This window comes from Camelus ferus, chromosome 15 (assembly GCF_009834535.1).
Source record: "Camelus ferus isolate YT-003-E chromosome 15, BCGSAC_Cfer_1.0, whole genome shotgun sequence".
NCBI classification, from domain to species: Eukaryota; Metazoa; Chordata; class Mammalia; order Artiodactyla; family Camelidae; genus Camelus; species Camelus ferus.
In genome coordinates this window covers 9,954,637-9,981,135 of record NC_045710.1, presented here as the reverse complement: position 1 = coordinate 9,981,135, position 26,499 = coordinate 9,954,637, and the positions used below count along the sequence as shown (strand labels likewise).

Genomic DNA, 26,499 nt, shown 5'->3' with positions numbered 1-26,499 from the left:
TGAGTTTCCATGTGTACACGTGTGTGCTCTCCCCTATAACTGGGGCGTTTGTGTGTGTGTAAATTATTCTTACTATTCAAATGAGCCGATTGAGGATATTCCAGTTGTCTCCCGTATTCTTCCTACAATAGGGTAAGTCAGGTTTCCAGCCTGGAGTACATTTTGCCACTTGTTGCTGGGTGGCTGGACACGTGTCTTAACCTTTCTTTGTGTTTAACTTTTCTCATTTACAAGAAGGGCATAGTTAGAAGCATCTCATAGACTTTCTTACAAAGGTGAAGTCATATGTTTGCAGTGCCTGGGGTACTGTAAGAGCGCTACGAGCATCAGCGGCATTTCGGCTGTTTTCAGACTTGGGGGTCCTCGTACGGATGTAGACTTAGAGTGGTCTTACGTGCTTTCTCATTCTCATTTCATTTCATTTCTCATTCATGCCCGTGTGTCACGTCTGAGTTTAAATTCTGATTCAGCACTTTGAGCTGTGCTCTGTTGTAATTTAACGTCTTTGAACTTTACCTTTCTCGGGTGGAGATAATAATGAAATAGTCCTTAGTCCTGAAAGTTAAAGCTTGAAACACTGAGAATCCTTACACTGCAGGGGCCAATACTTAAGCATTTCTGTGCCTATATTAGTAATAATAATAATAATAATTGAGTGATTGTTATGTTCTGAATATGCTTTGCATGTGTTTATTAACTCTCTTAAATAGCCTACGAGATAATGACTGTTACTGTTTTCGTTCTCCAGATCAAAGTTGAGTAGCTTGCTTACAGTCCCACAGCTAGAGGTGAAGCTAGAATTCAAACCTAGGTAGTCTGGCTCAAGAACTGCATTTGTAACAGTGGACAGTGCTCTACTGATGAAGAGGCGTGAAAGTAAAAGTTTCTTTGAGAAGGAGACTGGCCTGTGTTCTAACTCATCAGTTAAGTGACTGGCCCAGGCATATTATCTCCTTCCTCACCTACGTGGTCTAATTTGTGCTTCAACATCGCGAGTAACAATAAATATTGTGCGCCTCTGATGCCATTACTGAGTGGCTGAAATTGATACTTTACATCTGTGGTTTGCTGGACACGTGCTGTCCCCGCCTTCTAACGTGATGAGACTGCTTGGCATGTGGGTTGCTGGTCAATAAATGCTTCTTATGTCTTAGATGGGTATGTCTGTATGGGTGTGTTTGTTTTATAGAAGTTTTTAAAAAATATTTGTGAGATCCAGAGGGAATTGAGCGACCCTCAGTTATTAAAAGATTCATACATGCATTTTCTTTTCATGTTTATTCATTTCATTTTGAAAAGGAATTTTAGGAGTCAGAGACCTCTTCCCTTCATGGGAAGATAACATCTACAGCTTGAATTTATTTACATAAGATATCACATTTTGAAATACAATTTAGCATGTTCTATTGTAAGGAGTAAAAGGGAACGACTGAGTGGTTGTCCAGAGGCTTAAGGGAGAGATAAAGTAAAAGCTTGTTTTAACATGGCAGTTACATTCTGTTAGAATCCTACTCCCCAAATATATTTAATGAACTTGAAGTGTTAGTGGTATACTGTACTTAGGGCAACAAGCAGACAAAGAACCAAACTTGAGTGTTCCATTAAAAGGAAGTGAGAAAATGATGGTCCATAGCTATATGTGTTTTCAGTTTTCCACCTTAATTTTATTGAGCTAGAAAGAGTGGTAACAGGAAGGAAATCACTTATTGGAGAGTCATTAAACCTAGAGTTTGTCTAAGAAGAATACAAGAGCTCATCAAACAAGGCCACTGAAGCGTCTATGAAAACCCAGGTTTTTACGTATATAGAGGGACAGTAATATCTATGACAGGTATTGTTTTGAAAATCAAATTAGAAATATGTAGAAAGTACCTTTCTTATAGTTACTGAATCTGAAATATTGAAGTAGTGATACACATCTTAAAATATATCCTAGGAGGAAAGCACAAAATAGCAGATGTAGAGGGAAAAAAACAATTTTTTGATTGAGAAAAGTTATGGAAAAACTTGAAGTGTATTGTATCAGTTAGTTTTTGTTAGACTGTTCTGTAGTCAGAAAAGAAAAAAACCCTCAGAGATCTCAGTGCGATATGAGAAGTTTAAACGTGGCGTTCTGTCAGCAGAGGGAAGAGATGAGGAATCCGAGATGACTCTTAAGCTTTTGCTCAGAAGGGGCTTGTCACTTCCACTCACACTTCATTGCCTGTAGAAGTGCCATTGCCAAGCCCGAAGTTAGTGAGGTGGGTATTTGGGATATGAATAATTGCAGTGTGTACTGAGAACAATAATACAGTCTTCAGAAGCTGTGCTTGGATGTAGCTGTTGGCTGTCATGATTGTGAAGTAACTGAAGGCTACATCTACCTTTGACTTCATAGTAAAGGCCACAGCGGGAGTGCTGTACCTGGAGCTGCGTAAATAGACATCTTAAAATAGCCCAATACACGCTAAAGCATTTAGGGCAAAAAGACACAATACTTGCAACTTACTCTTGAATGGTTCAAAAAAATAGATGTGTGTAGATACATATATTTATGAATATACATGCGTGTGTAGCGGGAGGGAGGAAGGGCATGCATGATTGCAAGTGTGAATGGAGAAATTATTAACAGTTGGTTAATCTTGGCAAAAACTGTAGAGGAGTTCTTTGGACCATTCTTGTGAACTTTCTGTAAGTTTGAAATTTAATCATAATAAAAACTTACCCCGCCCCCTAAAAAAAGCCCATTCCAAATAAAAGCTGCCCCCTTTCTCCTTCATGTCCCCAACCCCTGAGCCCCCTCCCACCTACCCAGAAGTAGTTTGGGGAGAACACAGGATGTATGCAATGTAGCCATGGATTTAGGAATGGATAAAGGAATGGGGGTGTGGAAAACATTTAAGGAGCTGGATCTAATTCAGGTCCCATCACTTGCAGTGACTTTGGCCTAAGTACTTAAACTTCTGCACCTCAGTTTCTTCCCCTGAGGATGACAGTACCTGCCTTTTCGGGTTCTGCCCTGTTGGGTTAACTCACGTAAAGCGCATACAACAGCGCCTGGGATACAGGTCATACTCTTCCAGTGTCAGCTGCTATCATGATAATTGTTGCATTTATTGGGTCCCAGCTTCCCAGGTAGTGACGTGTTTCTCAAAGATTGACACCTCTATCATAAATAGATACCACTCCTTTCTAGTATATACATAAAACTCTTTAACTCGAGGCATTTTTTTTTCCCCTTTGTGTGCTTAACTACTCCATAGTGTGAGTTGGTGTGATCAGACGTACTTTATTTTCCTGACGTGTAGCTTAGGTGGGAAGATGGGGACTGCTTTTGGAGAGAGGCTAATAAATTGGACTAGTGAGGACTCCTGCCCTCCAGAACGAGGTGACGTGGTGGAGGTGGACAGTGGATATTTGGAACGTGGAATGGATTTCAGGGGGTTAAGGTAAGGTGGGAGGACTGGTGTAGCAGGAAGTGGGTGAGGTTTTAGAGCTTTCCCTAATCTGACTTGGAACTTGAAAAGATGACACTTCTCCTAGCTTCAGAATCTCAGTTCATTTGCTGTGTTTCAGAGGTTTGGTGATAAAAGAAAAGATCCATGTTGTACATCATTTATGCAGAAGCAACAATAACTTTACTTTTTTTTTAAAATTGTGTCTTTTACTTAATTATTATTGACCTAGAGGTTAACATAGTTTTATTTTGTTTGAGTGCCTTAAATCAGGAAGGTCACGATGCCCTGGGCTCTGTCCGTGGCCACAGGTCTTCAGTATGTCTTTCTCTTGCAGTGCGATTGTGCTCTGATCGGATCGGCCTCATCAAGGAGTGTATTTCCCAGTCCCCCACGTGCTACAGACAGTCTGCCAAGCTTCTGGGCCTTGCTGAGTTGCTGAGGGTCTCAGGTACGTTTTGGACGCTAAACTGCAGAGTAAGGGATCTGTGTTATTCTTGACATCCTAGGAAAACATTGGAATATACGCTTATACGCATCAGGAGAGCTGCTTTTGGGCAGGATTTATCTTTTCTAGAAAGATGGGAATGTTATAAAAATGTGTACCTGTATTGAGCTGCTCGGACCTTCTGTTCTTTAAATGAGGACAGGCTAATTTGGGGTGCCACGAAGTGGTTGTGAGATCAGAAACAGTCGTCAGGGTTATAATTTATAACCAGAAAACTTAATGTAGAGCAAACCAGCCCTACCGGTTCACCTTCAGTGTCCAAATTTGGTGTAATATTTTTGAACCTAAACCATTTCTTAGAAAAATGTGTGCATTTACTATTTGATCGGGTTTTCGCATGTATTAGCTTACTTCATCTTCTGTTAAATGGTGGTGATGATGTGTCCTTTCCATTTTACAAGGGAAATTGAAGGTCTGAGAAGTTGAGTGTCCTGCTCAGCAGAGTTAAACAGCAGACTGTGACTTTCCGGGCAGGTCTCTCTGACTCCGCATTTCATGTTTCACGCTGTTCTGCTCACCAGCCCTTTATACTTTTCTTTTGTATTTTTGGCTCATCCTCTGTGCATCCCATCTGATGGACATCTTCAAGCGTGTCCTTATCTTCTTAAACAGATTTTAAATGTGCAGCTTAAGATTTTCAAATGGATCTAGCACAATATTGTGACGTTTACCGTCCCATTTCAACTAAAAGAGTAAACACTAACCCCCTGCTGACTTGAAACACTAGTTATCTGTACTAGACATGTTTGTCTGTTTGCTGAGCGGATCTTCTTTTGGGACACCATCCCTCTCCCAGCCCATGTGACCCCACTGGACTTGCCAATCAAGATGCTTTGCCACGGTGGTTGACCACAGTATTCTGTCCACCAGCCAATTCAGGGATGACAGTGTGACTTAAGCAGAACCAATCAGAATTTTTCCTGCTAGTTGATATTTGAACACAGGAAGACAGAGCCTCTTTCTTTCCAAATGAAAGTCATATACAACCTTGGCGATTCTGGCAGTCACTTTCCTGATCAGTTTTCTGAAAATAAACTCATTTGAGAGAGAGAAAGAAAATTCCCCAATAATATCTTACATGTTTCTGGATCTAATCCTGCTTAAAGATACTTCTATCCCCAGAATTTTTTCTTTTTTTACTTAAGTTGAAATAAATTCCATTTTTAGCTTAAAAAAGGTAAAGAGGATTATTTGTTTATATTTAGAACTTTTAAATGTATATATTTAGCATAACTAGTGGAAATGTTTATTAATATTTTAAAATCTCAATATATAGAACTCTTCCTAAGGTCTGTAGTCTTAGTAGATTTTAGTGTATAGTTGTCCTTTTCTAGCCTATCTGAAAGCATACTATTAGCATCTTTACCTCTGGACTTGCAGCAGCCTTGGAAGGATGCTGACACTGACTGGTCCATCAGGCGTGTCTTGGATGGCTGGGGAGAAGTAGGTTGTGGGGTCAGAAGACTGCTTCAGTCTTGACTGTCCCATTCATTTGCTAAATGATGTCAAACAGGAATGACACCCCCTTGCTTCACCTGCCAGGTTATAAGAGACCTAAATGAGTTAATGCTCTAAAAGCACTGTGTAAACTTTGAAGCACTCTGAGCATCAGGGAAGAATTTCGTAAGGATCCAGTGCATAGACACTGATGAAGCAGTCAGGGATGCTGCCTGCATTTTCCAGGTACCTGACGACTAGGCTTAATTTCCATTTTTGTCCTTGCGACTTTGACATAGAAGTAGGAATATCAGTGATCCTGGCAAACCGGTATTTTTAACGGAATGAACGTTCTTCTTCAGTCTGCAGAGCACATAGAACACACGGTGTTCGACCTCTTTTCTTCATTGCAGCTGTTTTAGTTCTAGTATTTGGAACCATTTCAACTTGGCCACCTCGATTTCAGACTTCCATGTGGAATCTATATTACGCCTTCAGCACGGTATCATCAAAGAATAAGTGAAATCTACATTTCACTCAACATAGTATTCGTACTGTGAGCCCCTGAGCGTACATAATAATAGCTGATACGTGTCAGTGGCCACCGTGTGCTGGCACCCTTCAACCTCTTGTTGCCAGCACCCTTCAGCCTCTTGTTAGCCACATTTCACAGATGAGGAAATGGAGGCTGCAGAGGGATAAAGTAAGGTCACCTTGAGGGTACTTTGGATTCACAGTTCTGTTACACACCTGCTGGCCTCTGGGAGTTTAGAATCTTAGAGGCGGAGGAAGCAGTGCATTATGCTGCAGTGAAGGGTGTGATGGTAGAACATGGCTTCTGTAAACAACTGTTACAGAAGAAAGAAAGACAATTGAAACGTTGAAGAAAGGCAGTCCTAATGTTTTGCTGGGGGTGGGGTGGTGTTAAGAAAGGGATCACAAGGCAGGTGACATGCATCTGAAGCTTCTAGAGTGTTCTGTCTATTTATTGCTGCTTTACAAACCACCCCCAAACTTAGGGGCTTAAAATAAGCACAGTCATTGCTTTTTATCTGTCCTGGTTCTGGAGGTTGACTGGGCTTAGCCGGGCAGTTTAGGGTCTTTTATGAAACTTCAGTCAGATATAGTGGCTAGTGATGGGCTCATCGTAAAGGCTGCTTTATTCACATGTCTGGCATCTGGGCTGAGAAGATTTAAAAAGCTGGGGGTAGAGTAGCTGGGACTTTCTCTGCTATGTAGTCTTTCCTCAAGGTGGCCTCCGAGCACTCAGATGTCTTACATGGTAGCTGAAGTCTCCCAGAGCCAGTATCCCAAGAGAAGCCAAGAAGAGCTTCATGGCCCTTTTCTATAATTTAGCCTTGGAATTTGGGGAGCTTCATTTCCATCATGTCTTGTTCACAGAAGCAGTCACACAGGCCCTCCCAAGTTCCGGGGAAATGTTTATAGACTCTGCCTAAAATCTTGACTGGGCCTGGGTGATCTGCTTCTGAGCTGGCTTACGTGGCTGTTGGAAGAGGCCTCCGTTCCTCCCTGGCTGGTGGTCAGAGGCCTCAGCTCCCTGCCACACGGACCTCTCCATAGAGCTTCTGAGTGTCCTCTCCATGCGGCACCTCCTGGGGTTTCTCCCAGAGCAGCTGCCGCGAGAGAGCAGGGAGGACTCTGTACGGCCTTTCATGACCTGCTCTTGAAGTCGCACACTGTCCTTTATACCTTATTCTGTTTGTTAGAAGTAATCACTGGGCAGCACCCACCCCCACAAAGGGAAAAGCATTAAACTCCACCTTTAGAAAGAGGATCAAAGAATTGGTGGCCAGTTTAAATTCTATTCCATATCCTCAAGGCCTTGTCATGCCACCGTCAGTATTTTCTTCAAGCTAAACATCTGAATCACTTTCTTTAATAGATTTCTGGTCTGGCCGTACTCCTGGCTGCTCTCCCTGTGAATTTCATTTTGTTCGTAGTATTTTTCTAGATACCATTCTTTTCAAACCTATTTTTGCTTATACTTCTCATTTTAACCATCTGCTCAAATTACAACTTTATAGAATTAAAAGCAGTTAAATAATTGAACTATAGACTTCAAGGTCATATTTGACCCATCTGCATATAAAAGTTTACATTAATAGCAACAGTAATTCTCATTTGATACTTTTTTACTTAATCTAAGTTACCTTTTACTGTGTCCTTTGTAGCAGACATATGAATCTCATTTTGCATGTGAGGAAAGGAAACAGGAAGAAAGAAATTAAATAATTTATTGAAGATTTCACAGTTTAGAAGTTTCTGACTTCGAATCCTTCGTTCTTACCCTATGTTTCTACCTTTCTTGATGTCACATGATGGCAATCAGTGGACCCTTACAAGGCTAAGTTAGCCAATTGGAGGCTTCAGTTAGGTCTGCAAAATACCTTTATAACCTACCCAAGTTATCAGCTTAAAAAAAAATCACACCTGGCTTTTTCATTTTTGATTTAGATATTCTGAATAAATGCAAACATTTCAAGAGTACTATCTAGGAAATAGGTTTTATACTAATTGTGATAAGTGCGTTTATTATTGAGAAACTTTTACGTATTATTCCATTTATAGTATTACATGTTACTGTTACTAAAACATGAGTGTGTTCTTCTAATAATAATATGAATTTAGTGCTATAAGATCTCTCTTTTAAAGAATCCTTTTAGGGTAGCTTGGGCCAGTCTTTACTTTGGATCCTATTCAAACCATTAAAACACGAAAGAAGATGAATGGGAGACATATTTTAAAAGTTTCATTTAACTTTTTCTATGTTATGTTTACTTTTTCTTCCAGAAAATACAAATATTCCCCTTGGGAATATTGAAAGTAATTTTAAGTTTCCAGTACCTCATTAAAATATAAAAGAGTTTTTACTTTTTTCCTTTTGGTTCAGATATACCAATAGTATTGGTGTTGTAGGTTTGAATTGTCTTGTAGTTGAAAATTACATTCTGAATTGAATCTATGCCAGTTTCATTGAGGATACATATTTCTGCCCTATTGTGTGCAAGACTTGGTGCTAGGTACTGAGACTTCAACAAGGAAGCATCTGCTGTCCTCTAAGAGCTTAAGTTCTGATAGAGGGTGTAGATTATTAAAAAGATAATTCCAGTGAATTGGTATTCAGAGAATGGCAAGTACAGGAACATGTAGGAGGGGCACCTTGTAAGTGAAGAGAGTCTGGAGATGCCAGAGAAGGAAGTGACATCTAAGCAGACTTGTAGAGCATTCTTGGGAAAATAATTTAAGATCTTTGGGTTAAGCTGAATTTTGGCATATATGCTTAGAGTCTACGTGCTCACTTGATAAATAAAAGATTAGTGCTGTCAGTTGTAATGACAAAACTGAAACTGTTTCATAATGAGTTTGATGTCCTCTATTCAAGGGGAGATAATTCATGGATTGGTGGGGTGCAGTGCCTCACGGGCAGTGGAACTCTTGCTCCTGGATTTGGGGCTAGAGTGAGTTTAAAGAATGTTAGTGTAGGAGCCAGGGAAACAGGGCGTGATTGGCTGGGGGGTTGGGGTGAGCAGGCCCTGTTTTCTAGGGGAAGGTGAGCTCCCTAAGGTGAGCGGGAGGATTGTGATTGGTGTATGTTCAGTTTCTTTGCTGGTGCCTCCCTAAGTGTCGGCTGACTTCAGTTTAGATTTGTGATGTGGGTTGGACCTCTGGGGCAGCCTGACAGATGAATTAACTTTATCACAGTGGAACTATAAAATTTAAGTCCGTTTTACTTTGCATTTAAGTTTTTCCCCCTCATATTTGTCATTTATTAATTATAATTAGAACATTCAAAGGGTAAAATATTTAAAAAAAAATAGGAAAAATGTTGAAAGTACCTATTTCTTCTACCCACTTAGGTCGGAATGGCTGGTCTGGGGCTGATACTAATCATTGATCACTTAGGAAACTGAAAGCCAATTCCATGATTAATAAATAGATTGGGAAGTCTAAGGTGCTGTTGTATAATTTTTTAAAAATCAATCTACTCTCTATTTTTTATTTTTGAATTAATTGGAAAGATTTGTTAAGGACCTCTTCTGTCAATTGATGGTTGCCCGAATCACTAAGTAACTTGCATGTGTTTACAGGGGAAGATCCAGAGGAAAGACGCGGACAGGTTCTAATCCTTCTAGTAGAGCAGGCCCTTCGTTTCCATGACTACAAAGCTGCCAGTGTGCATTGTCAGGAGCTGATGGCCACAGGTGAAGTAGACACTCACTTAACACTTTGCTCATGTCCTCTTTACATAATGAATAATGGAAAAGTTCTGTTTTGAAATCAGTTGGCCTAATTGGTAAGCCAGCCACATTGTGTTCCTAAGTCTTTAGAAATATTTTGGGAGCCCTGATAAGCATGTATTCCATATGCCTGTATATTAATGTAAATACTTTAATGGGCTCAAAGGTTATATTTTATCTGAGATTTTGGTTGCTTTCCATTCCATGTTAAAAACAAACTCATAATCATAGTAACAATTTTATGTAAAATATTTTAACATCTTTTTATGTATTTGCTATATGAAAGAAAATTTAAAATTTTTGAAGCATCTACGATTTGTGACTATAAATTGTCAATATTTCTATTCCTTTTTCATTTTTGAAGATAACATAGTGCTCTTCAAATTAATGTTGAGAAACAGAGAAATAGTTTACAAGCCTAAAATTTTCTGTATTGAAATTATAATTCAAGTTTCTGGAGGATAAGTAGGTTTTGTTGTGGAGTAATTTCTCTATTAAAGAACGCCTTCCCCAGAGGGGTAGGAAGTGGTGGTGTCTTATCATAGGCTCTGTACTAAATGATCTGCCTTTTGTATCTGTGCCTGAATATGTGAACGCTCAGGCACGTCTTTTTCCCCACTGTCTGTGCACTCCTGGTGGGTGGTTACAAATGCAGGGCTTCAGTTCATGGTAACGCCTGGAGTTGTGCACTTACGATTTGTATACTTTCTGTATGAATACTGTTAAAGAAAAAATTACGCTGACACCATTTAAAATCGTAAGGAAGACTTTATTCAGGATTTTTGCAATAGAGGTGAGAGATCAGGCTCAACTCCAAAGACAGAAAAGACATTTACAGCTGAGGAGCAGAGTCATGGGGCCACTGGCTGAAAAACTAGTGATGAGACGTCAAGGGTGGGGGATTCTCACTATACTGACTGAGTGGGGTTCTTGCTAATGGCAGGCCCGGGCGGCCAGGTATCAGGGGTGAGAGATTTTTCTCTCAGCTGACTTGGTGGGATTCCTGCTGAAACTACAGGCTCAGCTAGGACTGGACCACAGAACAGGCCTCGTCGAGAAGAAGGCTCAGAGAAGCCTGGCTAAACTTTGGTCAAGGAGAGTCTGCAGATGTGAAAAATTCTGGGAAGGAGCTTGGTGCTTTATAACCTCAGTTTTAGAACACTCATTTCATGAAGGAACTGGGTTCTGTAATATTAACCTAGTGGTTTTGCAGCATTAAGCTCAGAGTAATTATGGTATTATGGAAAACATTGTTGTCTTAACTTTTTGTCATTTATTTGGACAGCTTTGTGATAATTTTATTCTTGTAAGGATGGTACCTTACATCGGGCTGAGGTCTTTGTACTTGGGAAAAAATCCTGCTTTCTAACCGGAACTCTTTCAAAGAAGACTAGAAGTACAGTTTAAGAATTCAGAGTATGAGCTTGTGTTGGAAAAAGCTCTCTGCTGGGAGCCAGGGGCGGACTGTATTTTTGGCACTGACCTTGGATCTGTCTTCGTCTATAACATGAATGATTCTGTACAGCTGTCTATGATAATTTCTCTTTTTCTGGCACTTTGCAATTTATAAAGTGCTTTTAAATACAGATTGTTTTTAATTCTTTTAACAACCCAATGAGGGAGATGATATTATTATTATTATTACTATTACTATTAGTAGTAGTAGTAGTAGTAGTAGTAGTAGTAGTAGTAAAGGAAGTGTGATACTTGGAACTTTCTGAAGCTCACACAAGTGTCTGGGCCATACCCTCAAGTCTTTGTGAATTCAGATAGCCAGTTTTTTTACTCAATATCAAAACTAGGTAGATTATTTATAGTCATTATCAGGTAACCTAAAATTTAACATAGTTTATCAGAAAAACTTGTCTGGAGCAGTGCTGAACTTTCTGGATAATAAATTCACCTAACCTTTCTTTTCTATTTTACATCCTTAGTGTCTCTGCTTATATAGTAATGTGTTGTCACTAATGATTGACTTTGCTTTGGGAACATAACACCTAAGCAAAAAGCCATTGCGTTTCTCATGTAAAATTAAGGTTTTTCTTTTTTGAATGAAAATCAGCTTGTTTTTTTCCTGCCCATTTTCCAGGTTATTCTAAAAGTTGGGATGTCTGTAGCCAGTTAGGACAGGCAGAAGGCTACCAGGACTTGGCCGCGCGCCAGGAGCTCATGGCATTTGCATTGACACATTGCCCTCCTGGCAGCATCCAGCTTCTCCTGGCTGCTAGCAGCTCTCTGCAGACAGAAGTAAGTGCTTCCAATAGAGTCAGTCCTGACCTATGTGAAGTGTATTTTATTGGGTCTGCGGATCTGAGATTTGTGATCATTTTTTCCCAATAATATGAAAATTTTAATTTATGGAAGAAAAATATCACTCATATGAAAAGGGATTTGAAAATACTAGGATATAAATTAGTATTGTTGGCTTTATTACAGTAAAGAAGAAAGGATGCAGGTATGAGAAAAAAGAAGGTAGTGTTAGGAAATAAATTATCAAATATAATGGAGAAAGTTAGTGTTGTCAAGAATAAAATATATAAGCAATGGTCCTTTACAATATATTTGAAACCATATGAGGTAAAATCAGTGGTGGCACCATCCCCTTTGAAGCTCTTTGGAAACGGCAGGATGTGGGCTTTGGTTGGAGAGAAGCGGAATTTCCTAAAATTCACAGGAAAAGTCTATTTCAGGGAGGATAGTGCTCTGGTCGAGGAACACTGTCAAGTATGTACACTGGTAAATAAAGAGATTCTGGAATTCACGTTTTCATCTCACAGTCATTCATTACATTGTATATCAGGTTTTTCACAGTTGAATCTCACTTCTGAAACTGCTGTTGCGTCCTTGTGAAGGTGTTCACGAAGCCCTGACGTAAGCCAGTTACCAGAAAGTATTCATTGGGAAATAGTGCTTTTGATTTTTTTTCCCTGAAGAGTACTTTTTAAGTTTCAAGCCTAAATTGTAAAGTAAGGCAAATTTAAAGACAATTTCTTTATAATATATTGTGTCCTTTTTTTCAGATTCTTTATCAAAGAGTGAATTTCCAGATCCATCCAGAAGGAGGGGCGAGCATCAGTGTCCCACCTTTGGTCAGTAAAGCGCTCCAAGAGGTGAGTGAGGGTGAGAGGGAAGGGGAGTTTAAAAAGTGGTTGTGGATGGAAGGGAGCTGAGTAGCCTGACCGTGTGTGGGGGTGGGGCGGGGAGACTGTCTTTCTTTTAAACTTTTTTGTATATAAAATATATGAATATACCATATTCATAGAGAAAAATGCAAAAAGCAAAAATGTCCAGCTCAACCAAGTGTGATGAGGAGTGCATCCGTGAAACCATCATGCAGATGGGGAAACAGTGCATGGCAAGCCTTCCACAAGTGCCCGCACACCCTCTACCACTTTAACTGCCAACTCTTCTCTGTCCCTCCAGAGTTCCTGACTAGTCTTGATAACTAGATCCTTGTGTTTTTGTTCTTGTTTCAAAGTAATTTAAAAACCTGTCCCACCCCTCGCTGTATGATGGTTTAATTCTACCTGTTTTTGTACTTTATAGGAATAGTTGTGCTTCATGTTATGTTTGTGAGATTCATCCATGCTGTTATGTGTATTGTGGTTAAGTCATTGCTACTGCTGTATAGAAAGTAATTGCTGTGTGTGTATTATTACAGTTTATCCTTTCTAATGTTGATTGACATTGCTTTGTTTTCAGTTCTGGCTACTAAAAATAGTGCTGTGTCGTCATTCTGGACGTCTCTCGCGCACCTGTGCAGACCTTTCTCTCTGGGCATCTCCTTACTTAGCCCCGGAAGCATGTGTGATCAGATATCTGTCTATGTTCAAACTCAGTCCATAATCCCAAATAATCTTCTGAAGTGGTTTTACCCATGGCCGTCTCGCCGGCAGTGTTTGGCATCGCCGCTTCCTCCAACCCAGCACCTTGGCATGGACGGGTTTCTAAATTTTACCTATTCTCTTAAGTGTTAAGTGATATCTATTTGATTTTGATTTGCATTTTTGATTACTAACGAGATGGGCTTATCTCAGGAGAAAGCCTCTTTTGTGAGGTTCCTGTTCAATTCTCTTGTCCATTTCCCATTGAATTCTAATCCTTTTCCCTTTCCTCATTGAAATTCTTCTGAATAAAAATTGTCTGGACCCATTAAGTATGTATATGTCTCAGGAGGATTTATCCTGGGAGAGGAAAGAGTAAGGATATGCTCATGACCCCTGTCTTCTGTTGGTCAGCCTTTGGTCTGTGGACTTAACGTTTTATGACTGTTCTAGCAACATAGAATTAGCTTTTTTTTTTTTTCAGGTCAAAGACAGTTGACTTTTTCTAATATATTAACTAGATAAGTTAAGAGATGCTAATCCTCTTTATGGGTTGGTTTCCACAGGATTTCTTAAATGGTAAAGTTCACTTTCAAAGTATAAAATGTCATTCATTTTTCCAGTAACTATTTTAGAAGACATCTGTGTGATAAGTGAGCTACATCTAATCTCCTTTTTTTTTGTTTGTATTTTGTTTTGTTTTTTGTTGCTTTATATTTCCATGCACTGATTTTATTTATTTTTAATTTTTATTTATATATTTTTATAGAGATATAGTTGATGTACAATTTTATATAAGTTACAAGTATATGACATGGTGATTCACAATTTTTAAAGGTTATATTCTATTTATAGTTATTATAAAATATTGGCTATATTCCTTGTGTTGTACAGTATATCCTTGTAGCTTATTTATTTTATGCCTAATAGCTTGTACCTCTTAATTCTCTAACTCTACCTTTCCCCCTCCCTTCTTTTCTCTCCCCACTGGTAACCACTGGTTTGTTCTATCTGTAAGCCTCCTTTTTGTTACATTCACTCGTGTATGTTTTAGATTCCACAAAAAAGTGGTATACAATATTTGTCCTTCTTTGTCTGACTTATTTCACTTAACATAATACCCTCCAAGCCCACCCATGTTGTTACAAGTGGTAAAATTTCATTCTGTTTTTGTGAGTGAGTAGTATTCATTGTGTATGTATATATACCACATCTTCTTTATAAACTGGTTGTATTCAACTCACTTGTAGTTGTATACTATGTAGTTACTTTCAGAACTCTGATACAAAGCTTCAGTTGTGGAATCTGTTGATAGAGTTAGGGCAAGAATATTTAGCTTTTGGCCTCAGTGGAACATGTACCATCACCTCATTTCCATGATTCCTTCTTTTATATTAAAATTCAGTTTGACAAAACATACATTTAATACACATGTGTATCCCGAGGTCAGTGCTAAGTGACCTGAGGATCTCAAAGAAATTTGTAATGTGACTTTCTGCCCATAAGGATTTTTCTCCTGTTCTTCCTGTAACGGTGACTCTAGGGAAGCACTGATGAGTAGAACTTTCTACCGTGAGGGAAATATCCTGTCTCCACTGTCCACATGGTAACCACTAGTTACGTGCAGCTGTTGAGTTCTTGAAATGTGAATAGTGCAACTAAGGAATCAAATTTTAAATTTTGTTTAATTTTAATTAAATTAATTTTAAGAGCGACACGAGTCCACTGGGTACCAGATTGGACATCGCAGTTGTAGAAGAGCGATATTCATCGAAGGGTTGTGTTCTACCATCAGCACTGCGGACGGTGGGCCTTTTTTTTTTTTTATTGTTGTTACTCTCCCTTTGAACTGAAGTCATCGCATTTTCCAGGGGCCTGGAGTGGTGTGGATGCGTTCTGTCCTTTGGCATGTTTTGACTTGTCTATACTGATTAGTCACTGTTTGGTTTTCCCTTATTGGATGTGAAATCACATTAAATTCTCTAGTCTTTTCTCCGTGAGATTCAGAACACTTCTTATATTGGCCAGCAGTTACTAAATGTTCTGAGTTATTAGGAGTTGGCAGATTTTACCATTTTTCAAGGTCTAGTTGAAGACCTGATTTTCATGAGATTTTTATCCCAATTTTTATATCTTTTGAGCCTCTCTGATTCTTCTCCGCTTGTCCAGCAACATTCTCCACTGTCTCTCTGGCCTCATCTCTTTTCCTGCCTTCTAAACATGTGCTGTGTTCCAGTCGCCTTGAACTTACCATTCTCTGAGTAGGCTCTTTCACACCTTTGGTGTTGGAGTTCTCTCTGCCTGTGCTGCCCTTCTTGTCTTGTGCTCTGATCTTCTTTCTGACCCCTTGAGCCCATCTAAAGTATCATTTTCTTTATAACGTTTTCCTTGAGTCCTCGTTGTTCCCTCTTCTGTACCCCCCAAAGCATCTTACATCATTGTAGCAGCACGTGTATGGTGTGGCAACTGGAAGCGTGTCATTTATTTTTGTACCCTCTCCACAGAGTGCTTGTCCCAGAGAGAATGTCTAATAAATGTAGTAAAGCTAAGTTGGAAACTCCTATTGCAAAAAGATTAGTATGTGATTAAGACGAATTAGAAAGTGGATTTTAGCCTAAAAGTATAAGGAATGTCCAGTTTTAACTCACATATGTGTGCTCTGGTTTCTATTGAAATCTTGTTAAGTTTTGGCCGGTGTGAGGGGAGTATCGTTTCTCTGTTCCGCATAGGATTGCAACGTGTTTCTTCTGAGTTCAGTTCCATAAGCTTATCTGAATCCCCATCCTTCTTTATAAAATCTGTAAAAAGCCTTTTGTGGCTTCTGGGTTTCCTATTTTCTGCTTCTGTGATGAATTAGGAAGTGTCAGCCTGGCCTGTTGGTGGCCTCTTTGGAGCAGGACATGCTGTGTTACCACAGGTGGGCACATACTGCTCCATTAAAATCTCTTCAGTAAATGAGGGAGACCGCCAGCAGCCCTTCACAGGATCCACTTAGCAAGGAAAAGGAGTTCTTCCAAAATGATTGTCTCTTTTTTCTTTTTCTTTTTTTTTTTTTAAGCACCTTAAAAGCCTTCTTGTCTTCCTTTGTCCTCTTTCAACAAGCTGTAATGGATCTAGACTCATGAAGTGTTAATCCAAACCTTCACTGAACACATTATGGCTTTGAGTCATGAAGTACATTTCAGAATATTACAGCTACTATTATTAGATTAAAATATAGTGCTTAGCTATAAGATGCCACGTGTCGTACATTAACAGTAGATATAATAACAGTATTAAATTTTAACTCATATGAGAACTGACTGTATATATAATCTGCTTAATGGCCAAGACTTTCATTACTCGGTTGTGAAAATAATGATCTTTACTTATATATCCAAGAAAGTAAAGATGTAATTGCTGTGTAGTAGCATTTGCTTTGATACAAATGGAGCCTCCAAGTTTGAAGATATTGGCTGTTGTCCCTGTGAACGAGATATTTATTTTTAAATAGGACAAAATGCATAATTTGTGAATAACTACCAAAATTACAGATTTCCAGTTTCTTATTAATGTTGCTTATTATGTTTTTTAGATGTAACAGTATTCCACCACTTAGAGTATATTAACATTTTGTTTAGCTAGTATTATATTACTTAGCCCATGGTGTTTTCCCCAGATAAATCTAATTAGAGTTGGAAATGGATTATATACAAGTTTTCCATTAAAAAATCATTTTCACTGTGGGAAATCTTGTATGAACACTTTAAGTGGCCACAGATTTATACAACTGGACTAATTAATGTTTAAAAATGGGACATGGGCTGAGCAGAGAGCTATTTCGAATTTACAAAAGGATTATTTAGAAATATTGAAATAAAAGCTAGCAGAGTGACAGTTGTGTTTCAGTACCATGGACAGCCCTTCCTTTTCCCATTCACCAGCCGATGGATTTAGGGTGTTTCCACTTTTTCACTATCATGAGTGATGTTGCTATGAACACTGGTGTACAAGTCTTTGTATGGAGCTATGCTTTGATTTCTATACGTATCCAGGGGTAGAGCTTCCACTTTGTATGGAGAAACTGCCAAATTGTTTTCCAAACTAGATGTGCCATTTTATTTTCCCACCCAGGAAGTATTAAGGTTCCAGTTTCCTCACATCCTTGCTGACACTTGTTCTTGACTGGCTTTTTGATTAAAGCTGTTCTCATTGATGCGTGCAGTATCTCATTATCATTTTGGTGTGCATTTCCAAACAACTAAAGATGAAGAACATCTTTTCATGTGCTTATTGGCCATTTCTATACCTTCTTTTATGAAACGGCTATAAATATTTTCCCTGGTTTTTTTTTTTTTAACATTTTTTATTGATTTATAATCATTTTACAATGTTGTGTCAAATTCCAGTGTTCAGCACAATTATTCAGTGATACATGGACATATACACACTCATTGTCACATTTTTTTCTCTGTGAGCTACCATTAACATTTTGTGTGTATTTCCCTGTGCTATACAGTATAATCTTGTTTATCTATTCTACAATTTTGAAATCCCAGTCTATCCCTTCCCACCCTCCGCCCCCCTGGCAACCACAAGTCTGTATTCTCTGTCTATGAGTCTACTTCTGTCCTGTATTTACACTTTGTTTTTGTTTGTTTGTTTTTGTTTTTGTTTTTTAGATTCCACATATGAGCGATCTCATACGGTATTTTTCTTTCTCTTTCTGGATTACTTCACTTAGAATGACATTCTCCAGGAGCATCCATGTTGCTGCAAATGGCGTTATGTTGTCGGTTTTTATGGCTGAGTAGTATTCCATTGTATAAATATACCACATCTTCTTTATCCAGTCATCTGTTGATGGACATTTAGGCTGTTTCCATGTCTTGGCTATTGTAAATAGTGCTGCTATGAACATTGGGGTGCAGGTGTCATCCTGAAGTAGGGTTCCTTCTGGATACAAGCCCAGGAGTGGGATTCCTGGGTCATATGGTAAGTCTATTCCTAGTCTTTTGAGGAATCTCCACACTGTTTTCCACAGTGGCTGCACCAAACTGCATTCCCACCAGCAGTGTAGGACGGTTCCCCTTTCCCCACAGCCTCTCCAGCATTTGTCATTTGTGGAGTTTTGAATGATGGCCATTCTGACAGGTGTGAGGTGATACCTCATTATAGTTTTGATTTGCATTTCTCTGATAATTAGTGATATTGAACATTTTTTCATGTGCATTTTGATCATTTGTATGTCTTCCTTGGAGAATTGCTTGTTTAGGTCTTCTGCCCATTTTTGGATTGGGTTGTTTATTTTTTTCTTACTGAGTCGTATGAGCTGCTTATGTATTCTGGAGATCAAGCCTTTGTCGGTTTCACTTGCAAAAATTTTCTCCCATTCCGTAGGTTGTCTTCTTGTTTTACTTCTGGTTTCCTTTGCTGTGCAGAAGCTTGTAAGTTTCATTAGGTCCCATTTGTTTATTCTTGCTTTTATTTCTTCTAGGAGAAAATTTTTGAAATGTATGTCAGGTAATGTTTTGCCTATGTTTTCCTCTAGGAGGTTTATCGTATCTTGTCTTATGTTTAAGTCTTTGATCCATTTTGAGCTGATTTTTGTGTATGGTGTAAGGGAGTGTTCTAGCTTCATTGCTTTACATACTGCTGTCCAGTTTTCCCAACACCATTTGCTGAAGAGACTGTCTTTATTCCATTGTATATTCTTGCCTCCTTTGTCGAAGATGAGTTGACCAAAAGTTTGTGGGTTCATTTCTGGGCTCTCTATTCTGTTCCATTGGTCTATATGTCTGTTTCTGTACCAATACCATGCTGTCTTGATGACTGTAGCTCTATAGCATTGTCTGAAGTCCAGGAGAGTTATTCCTCCAGCCTCTTTCTTTCTCTTCAGCAATGCTTTGGCAATTCTAGGTCTTTGATGGTTCCATATAAATTTTATTATGATTTGTTCTAGTTCTGTGAAATATGTCCTGGGTAATTTGATAGGGATTGCATTAAATCTGTAGATTGCCTTGGGCAGTGTGACCATTTTAACAATATTGATTCTTCCAATCCAAGAGCATGGGATATCTTTCCATTTTTTAAAGTCTTCTTTAATTTACTTCATCAATGGTTTATAGTTTTCTGTGTATAATTCTTTCACCTCCTTGGTTATTCCCAGATATTTTATTACTTTGGGTGCTATTTTAAAGGGGATTGTTTCTTTACTTTCTTCTTCTGTTGATTCATTGTTAGTGTAAAGAAACGCAAATGATTTTTGAACGTTAATCTTGTAACCTGCTACCTTGCTGAATTCTCCAATCAGCTCTAGTAGCTTTTGTGTGGACCTTTAGGGTTTTCTATATATAGTAACATGTCATTGGCATATAGTGACACTTTTACCTCTTCTTTTCCAATTTCGATCCCTTTTACTTCTCTCTCTTGCCTAATTGCTGTGGCTAGGACTTCCAGGACTATGTTGACTAGGAGTGGTGATAGTGGGCAGCCTTGTCTTGTCCCAGATTTTAGTGGGAAGCTTTTGAGTTTTTCACCGTCCCTGTGTTTTAACTGCATGATTTGTCATCTTGAGCTGTAAGAGTTTTGTTGTTGTTGTTGTCATTATTGTTTTTAAACTCTGGGTGCAAGTTGTTATTGGATGTATGATTTGAAAATATTTTTTTCTCATTGTGTGAGTTGACGTTTTACTTTCTTAATGGTGACTTTTGAAGTGCAAAAAACCTTTAATGTTTTTGACAGTCCAGTTTATTAATATTTTCTTTTATGGCTTGCACTTTTGCTATTGTATCTGAGAAATCTGGGCCTAATTTAAGGTTGTGAAGATTTACTCCTGTGCTTTTTCCTAAGAATTCTATAGTTTTAGCCTTTATATTTATTGGTAAATAAGTCATAATGAGCCACTTTTTATATTAGGTATGTACAGGGTTGAGGAATAGCCACATATAGAAAGATGGACTTAGACCTTTACCTCATATCACACACACACATTAACTCAATAGGATTATATTTGTTTTTTTCTTTTATGTGATATCTTGTTCCTTCTTAAAGGATTTTAAATCTTATATTTAGAATGCACAGACACAAATTAATATTTTGAAGTTTAAAATGATTTCATCTTAAGTAGGTTTTTGTTACAGTTATTATCTTAATAATTTCTTTTTCCCAGATGTTTTGGAATTTTGGTTTGCAAGCTCATTGTGAGCCATCCAATTCATTTAATTTGCATTTCCTCAGACCCTACTTAAGGATTCTGGAGTTTGGGATTTCCTTCAATCATATCCCTTGGTACTTCAGTCCAGAACCGCATCCTGTATTAACTTTTCACTTGGAACTCCCTCCTGCTTGTACCAGTAAGGACGTGAGACCTGGAACCAATGAGGGATTTGGCCCAGTTCCTTTGGGCTCTGACTTTTGTTCTCTTTCTCCCTAGGCCCACTACTTTATATAAATAAATATAAATAGCCCCAGGCAGTGAGCCAGGCTGAAGCCTCTCCACCTTATGGGGAATCTTTTCGATTCACAGTCTTACCTGCAAAGGAGCATCTGGCAGCCCTTGCGAGCATCTGAACTCTGAGCCCCCAAATGTTGAACTCTATAAACTTGAGTGTCTTTTGACTCTTTTTTCCTTTTATTTTCAGGATTTTGGAGCATGGTGAACATATTGAAACAGTTCATGGCTCCATCTTGACTGGAATGTGTTATTTTTTTTTTTAATGACAAATCCAGTACAGATTTTTATTTTAATAATCCACTTACGGGAAGATAAGAGTTCAGATAATTAATGTAATCTGGCATGCTTTATTTCTTGAAAGTGTAAAAAGAGAGAGAGATGTGACATTTCTGAAAGTGTGAAACACTCAAGAGGGATGTTAACACATTTGTTAACTCTTGGTAGGAGGTACATGTTTATTTGTGGTAACTTTGGTCTTTCTGATTTTTTCAAATATGAAACTGATCAATAATGCATGAAAGAAAATAATACATGAAGATGTAAGTTCTCTTTCTTCTCTCTCAGTTCCTTCCTCTCCCCATTCTATGAGTCCTACTGCTCAGAGGTAAACATTTTAAAGTTTATATATATCCTTCCAGACTTTCTGTACAGCCCACCTCTGTCTCCTGGAGGACTGTTATTTTGTTCTTAGTAAAAATGGATTCATACTGCATATATCATTTTGAAGCTTGCTTTTTTTCAAGTACTGATATGTGTCATGGACATCTGCTCTTGTCATTACATACAGACTGTTTGTGTCATGGTGTGATACTGGTCGTTGGATGCATATACCATGATTTATTTATCTTTTCCTTTGTTTTGGGACATTTAGATTGTGCCCAGTATTCCTTTATTTTCGACTGAACTGCGCTGAGCATTTTTATGTACACATCTTTGCATATTCATGTCAGTATTGCCCTGGGATAAAACAGGAGAAATGGTTACAGAAATAGACAATTTCCTGTTTCCTGTCATTTATCCTCCATAGCTTTGTGTAAGTGCTGACTGAAAAACGGGGCATGGAAAAAAGAAAATAGAATATACTTCTATTTTCTAACTACAGATCACTTAATCTGGATCCAAGAATACTGGAAGACCCAAGAAAGGTTTGGTCCCTAAAGCCCTGGAGAGAACGTGTCAAATTTGGTGTGTTTTTGTGTGTCTGTCTCTGACTGTGTGTTCATGTATGTACAGGTGCATGTGCAGTTCCCTGAGGGAAGCACTTACAGCTTTCGTCAGAAGTACAGAGGGGTCCATGACGCCCAAAGATGAGCACAGCTGAACTGTAGCCTGGTTAATTAGCAGATGAACTGAAGCAGAGTCAGACTTTAGAGTGATTTACTCCGTAGGGTATTTTTCTACTTTCTTTTCTGACAAATAGTTCTAAAAGTAGCATCACCCATAATAAGGGTTGCATTCTTAATATTTTTAATTCAGGGTGGAATTTGCTTAATATTTTGAATGCAGTATGAAATTTGCTGGAAGTAAGTGCTAGGTGCAGGGAATTACTTTGGATCATTTCCAGGTAGGTTGGAGAAGGGGTAGTGACCAAGCTCAGTCTGAGTTCTGTTTGTAATCTGTGCCCAGGTCACGGGTGCCACCAGCCCAGGGCACAGATGGCAAACAAGTTTCTCAGAAATTAACCCTCATATTACCAGACACCGGAGAAGGCGACTCATAAATGGATTGTTTATTATGGTAATTGATCAACAGGAACTGTTTGTGTAAGCCAAGCTTGACATGTGGAATGTCCTTGTTCTTGTGAACCTGTTTGGTAATGTTGTCTATTGTAAGATTTGAAAAATGTCATTGGTGCTTAGTACATTAACCTTTGAGCTGTGTAACACTTGACATTAATGAGATTTCATGTTAAATTTTATGCTGGAGGTTGTTGACTTGTTTTGGGGGATTAAACTATTTCAGCCGTCATATACTCTAATCAGCAGTGTGCAGCTATGAATAGAAAAACTGCCAGTAGTAATCATTTCAGGGGTAAATTTTGCCTAACCTCTTTTTTCTTTCCCTATTACATGAAGTTGAAAGAAAACTGTTTTCCTCGTTAATGACTAGTTACGCTGTAATCATGGTAGACGGACCCCAGATTAAATGCTGCTTCTGTGATCCAAATAAGCCCTTTATTTTACTTTCTCTTTTGTGATTCTTATTGGGGGAATCTCTTACAGAAAATCCTTTTCTCATGTACATTTCGGGTCATCTGAATTTCATTTATCTTCTGGAACAAACTTTTCAGTTCCAGATGTTTACAATTTTCTACCTTGAGTTAGCCAACCCATATGAACAGAGTAAAATTTATTTTATGAAATGGAATAATTGTTTTGTAGCCTATATTTTTAAATATTTTTCAGTTGACTTGAATTTCCTGTGAATGAACTTTTATCCTGTTTAAGTGCCATATTTCTCTTCATGTTTATATTTTTAGTCCTCTACTTGGATTAGTTGATAACATTCAAATTATTCAGTACGCCTTCTCAATTAAGAAGATTCTGAAGATGAACCGGAATTGAAAATGTGACATGAAATCTTACTTGAATAACATTTAACTACTTTAAGCATAAAATATTAGGGCTTAGAAAATGTTTCTTCAAACATTTAAATAGAGCAGTAAAACCAGACTCCTGACACACATCTACAGATAAACACTAGAGATTAGGGACTTTAACATACCCTGAACGTTTTAGTCATGAATAAACATAGCCCCTGCCCTTGAAAAGCCACTCTCTGGTTGGGAAGACAAACAGACAAATGCAGAAGAATATATTAACTTAAATAAATACTCACGTGTGTGTAACGTATTGCCAGTGAGTCAAAACCCTGCAGAGAGCAAGTGGGCCACACATTTTGAGAGCCAGGGCAGGTCAAGAAGAGAGGAGACACCCCAGCCAGTTGCCTGTGGGTGGCATATTCACCTTGTTTGATCTGCAGTTTAAACTTGTGTCTCAAATGGTATCCCCGTGCCCGCTTAGGGACGACCACACAAAGCACCTAGCTCAGCACCTGACACAGAGTAGACATCTGATAAACTGTGGCCATTATGACTCTTGCGTATTATGAACAAGAGTCCTACACATCACTCTTGGTGAATAAGATGTCTGGATCTGGCTGACTGCTCTCTGTGAACCTGGTCCTCTTTTCTCCCTCAACAACTCACTTTGCTCATTTTTACCTTTACTCTTATCTAACCATGCTTTACAGACCCCTTTTTCCACCCAGTGTTTTGCTTTTTCACTCTGAGTCCTTCACTAAGTCTTAGCTTGGCTCCCATCCCCTTTCTTTGTTAGATGGGTGGATTCGGAATCCTTGAATCGCTCTGCTTATCTGACTTACCTCAGGCCCTTTTCACCTTGAGAAGAATTAGAAATAAAAACATTAAAACTTAATATATGCATTCAGATGCAAATGTTCCTTATAGTAACCTCACCTTTGTCAAATGAGTAATGTATTTCTTACTCAATCTAAATACTAAATACTTTAAAATGTCTTCTCAAAGAAACAGCATGAGTACCTCACTGGAGGATATTAGATTGGTAAAAAACATAAAGAACCCATTATTTGCCTCATAAATATTTCTGAAAGGGATTATTTGACTAATGCACTGTGACGTATTTCCCTTTACCGAATTTTATTTTGTAAATAATTCAAGGAGGTACAATATGCTAGTAGTGTCTTGTTTCACATTTTTTTGTGATTGGCAGAGATGGATTTTTACATCTGTTTATCTTCACTCTTCGCTCTGTTTTTGAGACTATGCACATTTTTGCTCTTGCCGTTTTCCTTTTTTTTTTTTTTAACATAGGATGAGGTCAGTGTCCCAGGCAGCAACTCGGCTGACCTGCTCCACTGGACCACTGCTACCACCATGAAAGTGCTCTCCAACACCACGACCACCACCAGGGCCGTGCTGCAGGCCGTCAGCGACGGGCAGTGGTGGAAGAAGTCTTTGACTTACCTTCGACCCCTTCAGGTGTGCAGCGCAGCTTGCTTTTTAAAGTCAGCTGTGTGGTTTTTATATCAATTCATTAGCATGCTCTTCAGTTTTTCACTGTTGCTACAACTTTATCTTCTTTAGATTATTAAAACAATCTATGAAGAAATCTAGGCCTCCCAACAGATAGGGAATAAGTGATTATTTTATAGAATACAGTATTCTATCATACAGTACTTGCGAAAGACACTGATAGATGTAGATAAGGTTTGGTTTATATGTCAGAACTAAATTAACTGGGATGAAAGGGAAAATGATGTGGAGGATTTTTGAGAAAGGGAGCAGCAATGTGTACAAAACGATGCTTCAGAAAGGTTACCCTGACTGTTGTATAGAAAACTTGCCATGCGTATAACACAGATTGCTTCAGTGATTCTGATTCAGTGATGTCAAAGTGACCAGGAAAATCGAAAGGCCCTGCCGTGTGAGGTTGAAGTGCTGCTCTTGCGTGTGGTGATCATTCCTGCACCCTCCGCTGTACCCGTGTCTCTCTGACACTCTCTGGATCACACAATGCACATTGATTAGTTCCTCCTGATACCTATGCGTTCTTTCTTCCTTCCTCCTTTCCTCCCACCCCACCCCTCTCCGCTCTCTTTCTCTTTATCCACTGTTCCCCGCTTTGTTCTGTTTAGGGGCAAGAATTCGGGGGTGCTTATCAAATCGGAACCCTAGCCAATGAAGGTCTAGAAAAACAAGGCTGCCATCCTTTTTATGAATCCGTCATCGCCAATCCCTATGTCGTCGAGGTAAGGACAGTGTGTCTAGGAACAGATAAGTTACTGTCGTGCTCTTGGGGGCATTTTACTGTAAACAAAGTCTCAAATTTTCCTGTAAATGTAGTCCTTTTGCTTTGTTCTTACTCATGCTATTCATTGGTTTTATGTGATTTGTTTCATATACGTTACAATGTATGTAATGAGACTAAAAGCTGTTTATAGTTCTACATACAATAATATGCTTTAGTAAGTGAGAAATTACGATTCAGGTTACCAGAAGATAGAAATCCCATCATTATGTTTTCCAAGAATATCTTCATAAAGGAAAAGACATCCTACCACACGGTGTAACTGTTTCTTTGTCTAGTCTCAAGTGACCTATGACGCCTATCAGCATGTCCCAGTAGAAAGCTTTGCAGAAGTGCTGCTGAGAACTGGGAAGCTGGCAGAGACTAAAACTGAAGGAGAAGAAGTATTTCCAGCAACAGAAGGTAGGAAAGAAGGTTCTAGTTCCTTGACAGTGTGTAGCTCATACTGGGAGAATAATAAATAAGACTGAATTAAGTAATTGAGTTAAGCAGATGAAAAGAGGGGGGATATTAAGAGGGAGAAGGGGGATGTTTTAGGTAGAGGAATAAAATTCACTGAAGCAAAGCAGATAGACATTATTCACAATTTTTCAGGGATTTGTAAGTGATTCTAACACTTGGGGAGAAGAGAATGTGTGAGCAGCCGGTGAAGAAATGAGGCAGCAGTAGGCTGGGAAGAACGTGGGTGCTAAGTTAAACATTTTAAATGAGCCCTCTGCTGAAAGCAATAGGGATTTCAAGCAGAAGAATAT

The 26,499-nt window shown here is 38.7% G+C and overlaps 1 protein-coding gene across 2 annotated transcripts in view; it reads left to right on the top strand.

Annotated features, from left to right (window-relative positions):
• Window positions 1-26,499, top strand: part of NBAS (NBAS subunit of NRZ tethering complex) — a 277,261-nt gene that overhangs the window by 134,690 nt on the left and 116,072 nt on the right. For both annotated transcript variants that reach the window (XM_032497057.1, XM_032497056.1), the window contains exons 32-38: window positions 3,772-3,885; window positions 9,489-9,602; window positions 11,728-11,885; window positions 12,659-12,748; window positions 24,751-24,918; window positions 25,575-25,688; window positions 26,026-26,149. In XM_032497057.1, the coding sequence (XP_032352948.1) occupies window positions 3,772-3,885; window positions 9,489-9,602; window positions 11,728-11,885; window positions 12,659-12,748; window positions 24,751-24,918; window positions 25,575-25,688; window positions 26,026-26,149 (882 nt within the window). The remainder of the gene's footprint in view (window positions 1-3,771; window positions 3,886-9,488; window positions 9,603-11,727; window positions 11,886-12,658; window positions 12,749-24,750; window positions 24,919-25,574; window positions 25,689-26,025; window positions 26,150-26,499) is intronic.